Source organism: Hemiscyllium ocellatum, chromosome 6, assembly GCF_020745735.1.
Source record: "Hemiscyllium ocellatum isolate sHemOce1 chromosome 6, sHemOce1.pat.X.cur, whole genome shotgun sequence".
In the NCBI taxonomy this organism is placed as follows: Eukaryota; Metazoa; Chordata; class Chondrichthyes; order Orectolobiformes; family Hemiscylliidae; genus Hemiscyllium; species Hemiscyllium ocellatum.
Window position 1 is genome coordinate 98,667,143 of NC_083406.1, and position 16,771 is coordinate 98,683,913.

Consider the following 16,771-nt stretch of genomic DNA (forward strand, 5'->3'; position numbering starts at 1 on the left):
ACAACGATCAAATCCCATCAATCCATTGGGGGAATTTCGATTCAGTTAGTGAAACATATATTAAATGTAAATCTTGCATTAGTAGTGGTCACTGTGGAAACTTGTTAAGGTCCATCTGATTCATCAATGTCCTTTAGGGAAAAAAAATCGACTCTTGTCCAATTTGGCTGATATGTGACTCCAGTCCAACAACAAAATAGTGGCTCATAATTACCCTCTAAAATGGCCAAGCAAGTCGTTCTTTTGCAGCAAATTGCAACAACCAAATATAATAAAAATAAAACAGAATGAACTACTGGGCATTGACCTGAACATCAAATTTGGGTATGATAAAGGTACTCCCAGCCAATCCTGCAAAGTTCACGAGTGTCTGGGGATTTGCAGCAAGTGTGGGAAAGTGACATCATTGACTATTCAAACAATGGCTGATGTAGTCATTTGCACAGAATCATGCCATTCACCCCATGTTCCAGATTCCTCCAATTCCACAGGCCTAGCAGAGACATATTTAGGAGGATGAGGTTCTGTGAGTCCTTAACATTCACTTTAGAGCCTTGAAGTTTTTTGGCATCTAGTCAAACATGGGCAATGACAACTTCAGTTGATTAGTATTGATCATCCTTCCTCAGCTGATGAATCAATACACTCTAGTTGCTTGGTCAAAATCCTGGAATTCTGTCCAGATCAAGAATGTATCCAGTCACACTAAATGGATTGCAGTGGTTCAATAAGGCTGCTCACCACCACTTTCTCAAGGACACCTAGAGATAAGCATAAATGTTTGCTAAGCTAGTGACACCTGCATCTTGTCAATGAATAAAACAAAACTTTGTCAACCATTGGTTATTTGGTCAGATTCTCACTTCTGAGTTAGCAGGCTTTGGATTCGACCATGATTAGAAAACAGAAATCAAGGTTGACACTCCAGTGCAAGTGCGATACCGTTGAAGGTGCCTTTTTTCAGATGAGACATTAAACTGAGGTCTCACCTGCCTGTTCAGGTGGCCTTAAAAGATTCTGTGGCTTTATTTTGAAGAAAAGCAGAGAATTGTTTACTCCTGCACTGGCCAATTATCTGGTCACTTTTACATTGTTATTTGTGAGAGCTAACCGTGTGGAAATTGACTGTGTTTCAATCATTATGAGAATGATGGCACTTCAAAATGTCTTCAGAGGTTATAAAGCACTTTGAGGTCTTTATTGTCTCAATCTTTTAGTATTTCCAGACTTAACCATCACAAAGCTTAATTATGTGACTATTCTGATTCATTCTGAGTTGTATTTATATGAATTTTTGTTTTCCCTAGAAATTTTGAAGAATCAGAAGATGAACTCACAGAGCAGCTCGTAGAGTCTTTGCAAGATCTAGTTCATCCAGAAGAGAAAATACAAATACAAGGTAGTGATGGGCCAGAAATCAGTCAAAGAATATCCAATGAAGACGAGGAACAAAAGAATGAAGGCCACAAGGAAGTACTTGTTCCTGATTCTCAAAGAAAGTCTGAGGAATCCTTTGATGAAAAGAACATAGGTGCACCTGACCCAGGCAAGGATTGTACAGAACAAAATGGGACAACTGCCAGAGAATGATACAGTTACTGTGATGTTCTTACAGCTGATAAACTACCTGGGAGTCATTTGAAACACAAGACGTCTTACAGTTCTGTCTAAAAGTATACTTGTATTTCAAAGATAAACTTCAATGTAAAAGACTTTACTGGATATATTAGCCAGGCATCTGATCAATTAACTACGACATTCAAGACAACTGGCTGTGAAAGTGGTTATTGTTATTTATCAAGGCTATATCCAGCTATATGTATAGTCTTTAGAGTCAATAATAAAAGTCAGTAAAGATTAGCCTTGTCATTTTTAGGAATATATTTCCGGTCATTTGTAAGTATTACTATTTATTTAGCAGATCCAAATTCATGAAGGCAAGTGATTGCCACTTTGTTGAGTCTAAGGTGATTAGTCAACCACTTACTCTGTAGAGGGAACACTCCTCAGTTCTGTGCAGCTTTGTTTCTGTTCGTTTGGTCTTTCAAAATTGAGACCGATAGTTTTTGAATTGCACAAGGGCGCTGTTTTGGAATCTGTTAGTTTTCTCTTGGAATTCAACCTGCTGCATCATTTGCTTTCCTAGGGGCACCTGCATAAGGGATGGGGACAAGGTATAAGTGCCTATTCACTTCCCCAATATTGTAAATCTATTTTTATGGTAATATGGGGACTTTCTGTGAAAGGATGAATTATTTTCTGAGTCATGATGTTATGGTTTGGAATGTGGATATAGCTCAGTGGTATTTGTGTCCTTCACTCTCACTTAAACCACCAAGGAGTGTTGATAATATACATCATGCCTGGTACCTTACCTTGACTGCCAAACTTAGTTGGGGACATCATCAGCCTGTTATTGTAAATCGGGAACATCATCTATTGGAATGCATGAGACCTGGGACAAATAGCAGAGGACAATTGCTCTGAAATCAGCAAGATCAAAAGATGATCCCATTGAAGCCTTGTGGCCAGTTACCTGAGAACAGATTGAAATCTTACTAACATTTCATACCTGGATGATACCTGGACACAATAGTGCTATTGTTTACAACAGTCATGGCTGACTCATCCTAAACTGGACAAAGAAAGGAATGTGAAAAGAAGATTTTGCCCTCTCATTCATGTTCAAATGTGCTTAACAGGACTCCTTTGCAAAATTTAAATAATGTTAGCTGGATCGACTGGTTTCAAGGATTAATTATTTTACAAATTACAGAACAACAGATCATCTTGTTGATTTTGGAAGAAGATTCATCTTCAGAATTGAGCCTTATCCTTTTCATGCTTCATCAGCTACAAGCCTGCACCCATTGGTCATTAGCAACTTCAGTTTACGTCTTTTAACACTTTTCGAAGAGAAACAATGTTGAACATTTTTATACCTTCCTCTTGTTGACCCCCTAGTTTCCCATGCGGGAATACATGGCTGGACATCATGAGGTCTGAATTAGATTTACCTATTTTAAAGCAAAACATTTTAATGATATTGTTGGAAACATCCAGGATATTTTACATATTCCAGGACTTGTTTCCCCTTCATTATACTCTCAGACTACCTACTGACAGGAAATGAAAGTCAATGAAGTGGAGAGGCCTAATGTGGGCGGCACGGTGGCACAGTGGTTAGCACTGCTGCCTCACAGCGCCAGACTGACTGTGTGGAGTTTGCACATTCTCCCCGTGTCTGCGTGTGTTTCCTCTGGGTGCTCCGGTTTCCTCCCACATTCCAAAGATGTGCGGGACAGGTGAATTGGCCATGCTAAATTGTCTGTAGTGTTAGGTAGGGGGTAAATGTAGGGGTATGGGTGGGTTACGCTTCGGCGGGTCAGTGTGGACTTGTTTCCACACTATAAGTAATCTAATCTATATGAGTTACATCGCTGCACTTCTATCTTCTATCTCCTCTATGAACTGATCCCCATTCAATGTAATGATAGATTAAAGCGGCTTGTAGGACAGAGCCACAACTGTTCATCTTCCTCCAGCAAGCAACACTGCATAGAAGATTATTGTACATAATGACTATAATACTAATGTCTTTTTCATTTGCACAATGACAAGGAGAGGTATTGTTCACAAATTAACAGGAAACATGTTATAGAACTTGCATTGAATGATGCTATTTCTGATCTGAATAGATTTGCACTTGAGCATTTCTACTATTGTACATAATTGAAGTTTTTGAAAACTAAGTAAATATAATAAATTACAAATATCTCTGGAGATCAGTCAAAAAAAAACAAACAGTGCAATGCTGTTTCACAGCTGACACTGGGATACTTCAGTATGGAAACTACACACAGCAACTGGGAGTGATCAGTGATTTCAGAGCCTGGTCAGCTAAATGTTTAATTTTAAGACTTATAATTTTTTTTTCCAAATCTATAATAGTGAGTAGGGTGGGGGGAGTTTTTTTTAAATGTTATACTGAGATCTGTCTCCTGATTAAAGTTTCGATATTAAGTTATTCCAGAACAATATTTTTGAACAGTAAGACTGTGTTAACACTGAGTTTTTGAGAGCATGTGTTGTGATTTTTTGGGGTATATTTTGGGTCTGTAGATTGTTTAAGGTGCAGAGAAGACTTTTAGTGGAGTGATGTGGTTTTTCTGTCAGATAGGGGAGATTACAGATAATTTCAGTGTTCCTTGGGATTATGTCTCCAAGAAGTGTGTTTGGATGAAAATCCTGTCAGATCGCATGGATCGGTTGGAATGGCAGTTAGAGACAATAAGGAATTTACAGGAGTTAGGAGATGTGGGATGGCAGTTTCAAGAAGGTAGGAAAACCACAGATACAGTTAGGTAGATGGGTTACTGCTCAGAAAGGTAGGAGAGTTAGGCAGGGAGTGAAGGAGTCTCCTGTGGCTATCCCTATCTCAAGCAAGTATGCTATTTTGGGAAATGTAGTAGCTGTTGGCCTCTCAGAGGAAATATAGTGCTGACAGATGTGTCTCTGGTATCCTAACTGTCTCTACTGTAAAGAGTGGTATGTCAGGTTCCATTGGATTGATTGTCATAGGCAACTCTGCAATCCAGGGCACATTTTGATATTTCTGAAGCCAACTGCGAGATAGCAGAATGGTGTGTTGCTTCCCTGGTGCCAAGGTCAAGAATGTCTCAGAGATGGTGCAGAATATTCTCAAAGGGGAGAGTAACCAGCAGGTTATTGTACACATTGAGGAGGGACCTGATTGAGGCTGACAAAATTATGTGAGGTATAGACAGGGTGGATAACAAGATGCTTTCTCCCAGAGTAGAAGACTCAATTATTAGGGGTTACAAGTTCAAAGTGAGAGGGGAAAAGTTTAGGGGAGATGTGCATGGAATGGTCTTCATGCAGAGGGTGGTGGGTGCCTGGAACACATTGCCAGTGGAGGTGGTAGGGGCAGGAATGATAGCATCACTCAAGATGTATCTAAACAGATACATGAATGGGCAGGGAGCAGAGGGTACAGACCCTTAGAAAATAGGTGGCAGGTTTAGACAGATGATCTGGATTGGCACAGGCTTGGAGGGTCAAGGAGCCTGTTCCTGTACTGTAATGTTCTTTGAAACATTCTGCAAGTTGGCGTCCTGTCTCCCCAATGTAGAGGAAACTACATTGAGAGCAACGGAACAGCAGATGACGTGTGGAAGTACAGGTAAATTTGTTGGATGTGGAAGGATCCTTTGGGGCCTTAGACAGAGGTGAAGGGGGAGATGGGAGTGCAGAATTTGCACTTCTTCCAGTGGCAGGGTAAGGTGCTGGGAGTGAAGGGTGATTTGGTGGGAGGCATGGACCTAACAAGGGAGTGGTGGAGGGAATGGTCTCTCTGGAATGCAGACAAATATATACCTGGTGGTGGTGTCTGTTTGTTGGTGGCAGTAATGGTGGAGGATGATGCAATTTATCTAGAGGCTCATGGAGTGGAAAGTGAGGACCAGCAGGGTTCTTTCCTTGTTGAGATTGGAGGAATGGGGCTCAAGGGCAGAGGTGCAGGAAGTTAAGCATCAACCACCATGTGGGAGGCAAAATTTGAAGAAGGCTATCTGAGATGTTCTATGGTGGAACTGATCCTCCTGGGAACAGATGTGGAGGAATTGGGAATAAAGGATAACATTTTTACAGAAGGCAGGGTGGGAGGAAGTGTAGTCGAGGGAGTTGGTGAGTTTGAAGTAGATGTCCATGTTGAGTCAGTCACCGGAAATAGAGAGGTCCAAGAAGGGGCGGGAGGTATTTACTTTAAATCCATAGACTCCCACAGCTACCTGGACTACACTTCCTCCCACCCTGCCTCCTGTAAAAACGCTATTCCTTATTCCCAATTCCTGCACCTTATCCCAGTTCCAACCTTCCAACTCAGCACCACTCTCTTGAACTGTCCACCTTCCTTCCCACCTATCTGCTCCACCCTCCTCTCCAACCTATCACCTTCACCCTCATCTTCATCTACCTAGTGTCTTCCTAGCTACCTTCTCCCCAGCCCACCCCTCTCTCATTCATCTCTCAGCCTCCTTGAGCACCCCTCCCCACCATTCCTGATGAAGAGCTAATGCTCCTCGGATGCTGCCTGACCAAGCTGTGTTTTTCCTGCATTATATTCTTCAACATACGTCAAGTATAGACAGCTGGGATCGAGTGAGTCCCTACAGGAATATAAAGGTGATAGGGGTATACTTAAGAGGAAAATCAGGAGGGCAAAAAGGTGAAACACAATCTCTGTGGCAAATAGGGTTAAGGAGAATCCCAAGATATTCTACAAGTACATTAAGAGAAAGAGTAACTAGGGAGAGAATAGGCCCCCTTAAAGATCAATATTTGTGGAACCACAGGAAATTGGTGAGATATTAAATGAGTATTTGCATTATTATTTATTGTTTAGAAGGGTTTGGAAGCTAGAGAACTTGGGGACATAAATAATATCTTGGAAGTGTCCATAATACAGAAGTGGAGCTGTTGGATGTCTGAAAATGCATAATCATGGATAAATCCCCAGGAACAGATCAGATGTATCCTAGAACTTTGAGGGGAACTCAGAAGGTGATTGCAGGACACCTTGCTGAGATACTTGCTTCATCAATAGCCACAGGTGAAGTGCTGGAAGACCAGAGGTTGGCTTACGTGGTGCCATTTTTCAAGAAAGGCTGTAAGGAAAAGCCAGAGAATTATAGACTGGTGAGTCAGAGATGGATACGTTGTTAGGATTCTGAGGGACAAGATTTACATGCATTTGGAAATGCAAAGATTGATTAGGGAGAGTCAGCATAACTTTTTGTGTGATCATGTCTCAACAGCTTGATTGAATTTTTTGGAAGTGACAAAAGAAGATTAATGAATATAGAGCAGTAGATGTCTGTATGGATTTCAGCAAGGCATTCAACAAGGTTCTGCATGATAGACTGGTTAGTAAGGGAATCCAGGGGTGCTGGCCAATTGGATACTTATTTGGCTTGAAGGTAGGAAACAGAGCTTGGTGGTGGACGGTTAATGTTTTGAACTGGAGGTCTGTGACAAGTGGTGTGCTGCAAGCATTGGTGCTAAGTCTACTGCTTTCTATCATTTACATATGAATATAGCAGATATGGTTAGTAAATTTGCAGATGATATCAAAATTCATGGTGTCGTGAATATTTAAAAACATTATCTCAGATTACAATGGGATCTTGATCAGATGGGCCAACGGACCAAGAGTTTAATTTAGACAAATGTACATTTTACATTTTGGTAAAACAAATCAGGGCAGGATTTATACACTTAACAATAAGGTTCTGGGAAGTATTGCTGAACAGAGACTGAGGGATGTAGGTGCATAGTTCCTTGACAGTGAAGTCACAGGTACACAGGGTAATGAAGGTGGCATTTGACACACTTGCCTTCACTGGTCAGTACATTGTGTATAGGAGTTAGGAAGTCATGTTGCAACTGTACAGGACTTTAATTAGGTAACTTCTAGAATACTGTGTTTACTTCCCTGCCATAGTGTTAAACTTGAAAGGGTCCAAATCAAAAAATTACAACAATGTTGCCAGGCTTGGAGGGCTTCCAGTATAGGGAAAGGCCGAATAGACTGGAGCTTTTTTAAACCTGGAGCAGTAGAGGCTGAAGGGTAACCTTATAGTGGTTTGTAAAATCATGAGGGGCATGGATAGAGTGAATAGCCAAGATTTTTTTTTCTTCCAGGGTAGAGTGTCCAAACCTAGAGGGCATAGGTTTAAGGTGAGCGGAGAAGATATAAAAGGGACCTGAGGGACAACACTTTCATGCAGAGGGTGGTGCATGTATGGAATGAGCTGCCAGAAGTGATGGAGGCTGGTACAATTACAATAATTAAAAGGAATTTGGAAGGATATGTGAATAACAAGGGTTTAGAAGGATGTTGGCCAGATGGGACTACAGGAGGTTACGTTAGCTCATTCAACTTGTCTATCTGTATCACTCTAAAAGCTTTTATATCTATTTTCTCTTTTCCCTACTTAAAAAAAGAAAGCAGGTTTGATTTATGAGCTTTTAGAAGAGGTTCAGTACAGCATTATAAAATCTTTCAAATATACACAAATAATAGCATAAAATACCTTATAGCCCTCCTCCCTTCCTCCAAAGGAAGGGAAAATATTTACATTTATTTACAATGTCCAATAATTATAAATTATCTTTCATTAAAAAATAGTTCCACAGCAGATATAAATGATCTTTCAAACTCCTGGTCAGAGAATCTGCTCACAGCCTGTCGAGCGTTCTTCCTAATCTCCAGCCTCTTTTCAGGAGATAGTGATAGAATAGTATTCATAGCATCTGCATAACTTTCTTCGCTGTCTGCTAGGAAACCTGTCTGAACTCCATCATGTGGTACTACTATGTCCAGCTTGGGGCCTCCCGAATTATGGGCCAGAATGACAGTTCCTGCTGCCATGCATTCAACCACCCCTGTAAGAAAAAGTGCAGAATGATTAAATGGTCATGATAAATCACAGATTATTCACTGGATTGAATTGTAAATCAGAATAAATAACTTCCAGAGGTTAAAAAAGTTAAAAGTTGAAGTAATTTCACAAATATTTTAAAAAATTAAATGTATCAGGAAATCTAACTAAATTGTTCATTTAGGTCTGAACAACCACTCTATAATCCCAGCATACTACTCATCGTGAAATGGTAATATGAATATTCTTAAACAATTGTATTGTGTGTCAGTACAGCTACTTGTTAACTCTTGACAGTCCTATTTTGTTTGAGAAGGTTCCAGGCTCCCTCTGTATAAAAGCCTATTGCTGTGCCACCAAATTGTGCCTGGATATGGGTTTATAACAGTGGGTTCATGACTGTAGTCAGACAGTTCGCCAAAAAGGGAATCAAAAATTGATACACGTCATAGGAAACTAAGCTGAAATGCTAGTTCTAGCTGCATTCATTATTTAATACTAATCTTAATTTTGCCTTCAGCCAATTGAAGTTTCAATCTTCTCTCTGACTTACAAAGAATAGCAAATGGATTTCTCTCTTCTTCAATCACATGCTGAGTTAGTACTATTGAATGGATTGTTCAGGCTTTGCAGAATTGTAGCAATAAAGCCTTAAAAAATTGGAATTTTTGCTGTCACACCTGAAATATGTCTGAATGGAAAGATCGCAGTGGCAGCAAAATATTTCCTTTGTCTGTTGTTCTTACGGAGTGAAAGATGCACATGGACTGAATAAACACCCAATCTTAAATCAGGTACCTTCTTAAACAGTGGAACCTCAAACTGTTAACAGAAACCAGAGGCTGAATTTGTTCTTTTGGAATTCATCACTTACTAAAAATTCCAAGATGTGGAGACGCCGATGTTGTACTGGGGTGGACAAAGTTTAAAAAAAATCACAACACCAGGCTATAGTCCAACAGTTTTATTTGACAGTATTAGCTTTCAGAGTGCTGCTCCTTTGTCAAGTAACTAGTGGGGCATGATCATAGGACACAGGATTTACAGCAAAAGATCATAGTGTCATACAACTGATGCAATATATTCAGTCTTGGATCTTTGGGTGACCGTCGTCCAAGGCAGACTTCGGGATAGGCAATAATGCAGAGTGGCCAAGCAGAGGCTGATAGCCAAGTTCAGTACACAGATGACCCCACTATACACACTCACACGCATACACGCACAAACACACACAGACCCTTTCTCATACACATGTTATATCTCAGACACATATAGTTCTGACACTCTCAGGCATGTTCTCCATCACACTTACACACATATACACTCTCCCATACTCCCATTCCCTCACATGCATGTACACCACACACACACACACACACACACACACACACACACACACACACACACACATCTTTGGGGTAGATGCACTCTATTATGTTCAAAAAGCACATAATCTGTAGGTAGTCAATCCATGTGACATTTTATAAATTTCTTCTTTGGAAGTAGAACCAGTCTGACTCATGATTGGGATACAGACAGACTCTAATCTAACACCTTTAATGCATTGTCTGAGCTCAGATGTTACTTTTTAAAATAAAATCTTAAGTTATTCGGGAAGGAGACTTGAAAGAAGTTCTAGGATTTACATATTAATGAATCGAAACCTGCAACGCATTCTAAAAGATGAAAGACTTAACAGCAATTTAGGTTTGTTCAATATATTGCATGTATCTATGACACTATAATACTTTGCTATGATCCTGCCCCACTAGCTACTTGATGAAGAAGCAGCGCTCCCAAAGTTGTACTTCCAAAAAATCCTGTTGCGACTATAACCTGGTGTTGTGATTTTTAAAATCTCCAAATGAGCTCAAACATAATTGCAGCAGACAACAGGAGAATCAATTACCATTATTCATAGAGGAAAGGTGATTATTTTGCAGCAGGTACATCCAATTTCCTCCAAGAATTGTATACTTATAATTACTAAACAGAGGATTGTGTTGATTTAGAATTCGATTAAAAGTAGAGTTAGATTATACTTTTTTTTTCTCTCAAGGTGTGCATGCAAGATTCTATAAAAGCCTGTAAATAAAAGCAAAATATCAAGCCATAATAATTTCTGAAATGTAGTCAATAATAAAGTTGTACAGTACAGTATTCTCACCTATACCAAAATGTTCATTCCACATTGTGTGCAGTCCAATAATGGCTTCAGCTAGATGTTTCTTAAGTTCTTCAAATGAAATGTTAATCTTAAACTCAACATTTTCCATAACTCCCAACTTCTTGCATAATTCTTTTAGACCAGCTACTCGCTCTTCATCATCTGTATTACGACAACCTCCAATCAATATTAATTTCACAGCTGAGTTCTGGGCACACTTCATCTGAAGGAACTGATAGAAAGCTTTAATTTGTAGAGAATGGTCTTTCTCTGGCCGAAACTGGCCAATTGAAACAATGGAATGTTCCACCTTTTTACTATCATCAGCTAATGGAATATCCAGGAATGTCTGTACATCACAGGGTGGGTAGACAACATGGGTTCGATCACCAGCTTTCCAAAGAGCAAGAATATGATTCAGAGTCCATGTAGAATTTACCATTACAATGTCACTGCAAGACCCAACCAATCCATACATCAAAGCAAAGATGTAATAGTATACAAGTTTGAGATTGCTCAGTACAGGATTTGTTGATATAAAATCTGCATTGTTAAACCTTGGATTCCTGTCTCTCACCACAGACAGCATGTCTGTGCTAATTGTAGGGTAATGAACATAGCAGCCAATTTGGCAGCCTCCCAAATACTTGAACAGAGGAAGTACGTATGCATAACCCATGGAATCTATAAAGATATCTGGAACACATTTCATTAGGGCCTCCCATCCAAGGAAAACAGACCCCAGACTTTGACCTAGCAGAGTAAAATATGGATAAAACTTAGCTTCAACAAAATGTCGTTTTTTAAGGAAAATGAACTGCACAGGTTGAAGAAGTTTGATATTAAAGCGCCTATAAGCTCCATTCAGAATTTCTTCAGCTGTGGCATCTTGATCTCCAGTATAAATTACCACTATAATTTCTTCATACCTGTGATTTTCAAAAATAGACATATTTTAGAATAGATCAGTCACTGACTTTAATATTTAAGATGCAGCAATACGATGGAAAATGTTTACAGGATACTCGACAATTGTATTACACAAAATGAAACACTAAATGTTAATGATGTGCTGCAACACTGAAATAGGATCATAGCAGGCATTTTACATTTATCTGAATGTAAAGTTAAAAATTTACAAACTTTGATTGAAAACGTTATGGAAGTATTGACTGCAATATAAGCTTTCAGCATAGACTACATGTGGAAATATTGACTGAAAACTTGCATTTACAGTGTGTTTTAACGTTTAAAAAAAAGTCTCAACCCGTTAAAAGAGTGTATAATCAGAAATAAGTTAACAGAGAGACTTAGCGAAGGTGAGTAAGCTTGGTGCCGAACTTCTAGGATATTGTTGGAGCACACCCATTCAGGGAAGTGGAGAGTTTTCCATCTCACTCTGACATCACAGCCTCGGACTTGCTCTTGTAGCCACAATATTTGTGTGTGGCTTGTGCAGTTCAGCTTCTGATCAATAGTGATGGTAGGGGATATAGTGAGGGTAGTGCCATTGAATGTCAATGGGAGATTCTTCCTCGTTGAAGATGGTGATTGCCTGGTATTAATGTGGCATAAGTCCTAGTTGTTACTTATCATTCCAAGCCTGAATATTATCCTAATCTTGCAGCATACTGATCCTAAAAATTGTGCAGTCATCAGTGGACAATCCCAATTCTGATGACAGGTCATTGATAAAGCAGCGGAGGATTGATGGGCTTCATACACTACTGAGGAACTCTTGCAGCAATATGCCTGTACAGAGATTAGTAGCCTTTGCGTTAGGTAGGAATCAAACTATTGGAATACCTTCCCTCAGTGAGTCCAATTTTCTGAGGGCTCTTTTGATGACACATTCAGTCAAATGTTGCTGCGATGTCATAGGCAGCATTTCTTACCTACGCTCAAGTTCAAACCTTAGGTCCATGTTTAGATATCAGCAGTTGAGTGGCCATGGTGGGACCCAAATTGAGCACTGATGAGCAAGTTATTTCTGTTGTGGTTTCTAGTTTTACCTACATTCTCTCACTGCACAGTTATGATTGAGCTTGAAATAATAACTCAGGATTTCTGTTTCATTTAATATTCTTTATAGTTAAAACGAACCCACAACTATATTTTGCTTTGAATGCAAATGACTAAAATTATCAATAGACTCCAAATGAAGAAATTGGGGCTCACCTCTTCTGTAAAGCTCTTATTGCGCACCATAATACCCTTTCTCCTCCACCCCCAGCATTACAGTATGGGTGAAAGAATGCCACTACTAGTTGTGTCTTGCCATTTTTTCCTGGAGTTTGGAGTAATTTCTTCTTTGGACAGATCCAGAATCGAATATACAAGAAAATTGCAGCGAGGATAAAGGATACGCCAGCAGTTACGAAAAGTGTAGGAATGATCAACGAAAACAGAAACCTAACAGGAAGAGCAAAAGTTTATATAAATTGCGAATCATCAGAATGATAGACTAGTACAGTATTTCATACATTACAGTTGGATTTTTTTTAGCCACTACTGCATGGAAGCTTTTTGATCACATATTTGCTCAGATAAATGCTGTTCTGCAGCTTGCCACATCAAGGCACTTAGAAATATGTTGGATGACTATCTCTTTATTCATATGCCCACATATAGAAATGGTCCGAGTGCTCCAAAACCTTACGACTATATTATCTCCTGCAATCTGCCCAAAGTATATATAAACCTGGAATAATTGATATTTTCAATTAACTTACGTATGTATCTTTATAATACAAGGTTGGACAGGCTGGGCCTGTATCCATTGGAGTTTGGAAGGATAAGAAGTGATCTTCAAACATAAGATCCTGAGGGGAGTTGACACTTTGGATGCTGAAAGAATATCTTTTTTGTGGGAGAGACTAGAAACGAGGGACAGCATTTAAAAGTAAGGAGCCTCCCATTCTAGGGTTGAGAAACCAATGACACTGAATTTAAAAAAAACTAACAAGACAAAAATTATTGCACAACATTGTAAGTGTGGAAGGGTAATTTTAACTTCTAGCAAGAGCCCTTCATCAGGAATCCTTTCCTGAAATGTCGATTCTCCTGCTCCTTGGATGCCGCCTGACCTGCTGTGCTTTCTCCAGCACCACACTCACAACTCTGATCTCCAGCACCTGCAGTCCTCATTTTCTCTAATTTTAATTCTGCCAATGGTATAAAATGAAGTAGCGTCAAATCAGTTCTTCGCAGATTTTCTTTCATTAAATTCAACGGACATGGTATATAACAGATGTGTGATATCACTTAATTAATGTCACTGTGGAAAGTTATCTTTAGTCATTTAGGTCTGAAAAACTGAATCTCATTTCTGGGAATGATTGAGGCAATGTGTATAAGCAGCACATGACATAGACTGTGAGTAGAGAATAGTGTAATCAAAATTTAACTTTTAAATTCTAAACATCAAACAAGTGCAAAATGAAATCAAAACTCGTTAGATGTAACATGTGTGCTCTTTGATCATAAGGTTCACACCTGAGACCTGGTAATGTCACGAGGATCATGGAGTGGAAATCAATTTTACTAAGTAGTAAGGTAAGAAATTACTGCATAATAGACTTATGAAATCGTAAGAGATTAAATGGAAATCTATAATAATCTTATAATGAAAATTCCCATAGAGGCTGAAAAACTCAGAACAAGCCTATCTGTACAAAACAGGCTCTCAAGAAGAAACAAAATCTAAGTGATTCATACTGGCTTTGACCTTCTTCAGACAGAAGATAACTTGGGAAGATTTTCTTAATACTTTGGTTAGACATCCGAAGATGCCACCACTAACGATAGAGATAAGCGCGCACTCCATATCAATCATCCTGCGGGACAGGTAAACCATTCTCACCTGTCATTGGTTATATGTTTTTCTTAACTATGTGGCTATGAGTCACTTTTAAACTGCTGCTTCTTAATAAACTAGATTAAATTAGATTCCCTACAGCATTGGGCGTGGAAACAGGTCCTTTGGCCCAACAAGTCCACACCGACCCTCTGAAGAGTAACCCACCCAAACCCATTTCCCTCTGACTAATGCACCTAACAGTATGGGCAGCTTAGCATGGCCAATTCACCTGCCCTGCACACCTTTGGACTGTGGAAGGAAACCCACGCAGACAGGGGGAGAATGTGCAAACTCCACACAGACAGTCGCCCAAGGTTGGAATTGAACCTAGGACCCTGGTACTGAGAGGTAGCAGTGCTACCACAGAGCCACTGTGCCGCCCATTAATTCTAAACTCGATCCTCTTTGCATGATTGTGCTGCAGAACCAGAATTGTACAGGACAGGAGGAGGAAGTGTATTTGACACAATTCTCCAAGTACTACAGAAACTCAGCTGGTCTGGCAGCATCTATGAAGAGAGACTAGGAGTTAACGTTGACTCCAGTATAACTCTGTTCCATTCACTCACAGGATGTGGGTGCCTCTGGCTAGGCCAGCATTCATTGCCCATCCCTAATTGCCCAGAGGGCAGTTAAGAGTCAGCCACATTGTTGTCGGTCTGGAGTCACGTGTAGACCAGACCAGTTAAGGATGAAGTTTCCTTGCCTAAAAGGAACCAGATAGGTCTTTCTGACAATCAACAATGACTTCATGGTCATCATTAGAATCTTAATTCCAGGCTTTTACTGAATTCAAATTCCATCATCTGCCATGACAGAATTTAAATCAAGGTCCCCAGAACTAATCATCTAGCGATAATACCACTAGGCCATTGCCTCCATCTTCTTCTTCAGGATTCTGTTTTATAATAGTTTTGTTATTATTCCAGCATCTGCAGAATTTTGTAGTTGTGGTATTTAAGAATCACCAATAAAGAAAGTCAAAGAACTGCAGATGCTGGAAATCAGAAACAAAAACAGAAATTGTTGGGAAAACTCAGCAGGTCTGGCAGTATATATGGAGAGAAAACAGTTAAATTTCAGGTCCAGTCACCCTTCTTCAAAACTGTTGTTTCTGATTTCCTCCTGTTCTTTGATTTCCACCTCCTGTCGTGTAAGATTCTGGTCCTGGAATCACAGATTATCCAAAAAGAGCATGTAGTAGTTAAGAAATAACAATTTAAAAATGATTCATAGCCACATATGTAAGATAAACCCCCATGACAGGCTCAGAACACTTCTGAAGGGTCACTGGATCAAACCGTTAATTCTATTTTTCCTGAACTCATCCACTCTACAGTGCCCAGCTTAAGACCCTAAGAAATAGGAGCAGGAGTAGGTTGTACAGCCTACTCTATCATTCAATAGGAATAATACTGGTCAACATTCCTCACATCCCCTTTTCCTGCCTTTTCCCCACAACCCTCGATTCCCCTTTTGATCAAGGATTCATCTCAGGCTCTTTGTGAATTCTTTTTAATGGTCCCTAGTAACCTACTCTAACAGGTTAAAATAATTATTTTGAAGTTTTTCTTAATTCCAAAAATATACTTTATTCATAATAACATTTAGTTACAAATGCAGTTTGGTTTTGTACAGTGGCATATCAAGTAAATACCGCATATTTGAGTTTGAGTCTACCCCAGCCAGCCAGCCAGCCAACCAAAGACGTCTCTTACCACGGTCTCATCTGTGTAAGAGACGTCTTTGATATATAGATATACACGAATTGAGGCACTGGGAGGGTCGGATAACTGAACGAACCCGAGTTATCATTCCCTGGTTGACAGGATCATGCAGCACTGCACTCACCTCAGGAACTCACAGAGACACCAGCCGCCGGCCGCCATCTTAGACACACTCACCTCCGCGCCGGAACTGATTGTTCCCTGACGCTCAATAACTGAAGATGCAATTCTTTGCAAGAACTAATGAATTTCCCCGGGAATACAGATATGGATATCAACGCTGCACGAAAAATAATTAACAAAGTTGAAGCGATGTTTGAAGCTCATTGTACTTTCCCGGCGGGGTTCATGTGGCTGGGTGAGTGATTGACAGGCGAATGGAACACTGGGCTGTTCCTCTCACTCTGCTGTTTGGGCCTTTATATGATCATTGTTTATAAACTTATATATATATAAAAAACTAGTATCCTGCCTTACTCTGCGGAGTTTTCTTTTAAATTCTACGGTGGGTTTTACGGTTATGCTTATAAAATCAAACCCTTTACCTCTGCAGCAA

General features: G+C 39.7%; 1 protein-coding gene across 1 annotated transcript; it reads right to left on the reverse strand.

The window, feature by feature from the left end:
- Positions 1-7,178: 7,178 nt before the first annotated feature.
- Positions 7,179-16,397, reverse strand: alg11 (ALG11 alpha-1,2-mannosyltransferase). The gene is made up of 4 exons (XM_060826807.1): positions 16,340-16,397; positions 12,808-13,041; positions 10,630-11,558; positions 7,179-8,466 (listed from the first exon to the last, which is right to left on the reverse strand). The coding sequence occupies exons 1-4, from the start codon at positions 16,375-16,377 to the stop codon at positions 8,189-8,191; spliced, it is 1,479 nt and encodes a 492-aa protein (XP_060682790.1). The 5' UTR covers positions 16,378-16,397; the 3' UTR covers positions 7,179-8,188.
- Positions 16,398-16,771: the final 374 nt, after the last annotated feature.

Bases quoted from the DNA above. Each gene is read 5' to 3' on its own strand.
- alg11 (XM_060826807.1), bottom strand. From the start codon at position 16,377: ATGGCGGCCGGCGGCTGGTGTCTCTGTGAGTTCCTGAG. The intron at 13,042-16,339 runs GTGAGTGCAGTG...TCTTCCTGTTAG, and splicing joins TGTCTCTGTGAGTTCCTGAG to GTTTCTGTTTTCGTTGATCA. The intron at 11,559-12,807 runs GTGAGCCCCAAT...TGAAAATCACAG, and splicing joins ATAAGAGCTTTACAGAAGAG to GTATGAAGAAATTATAGTGG.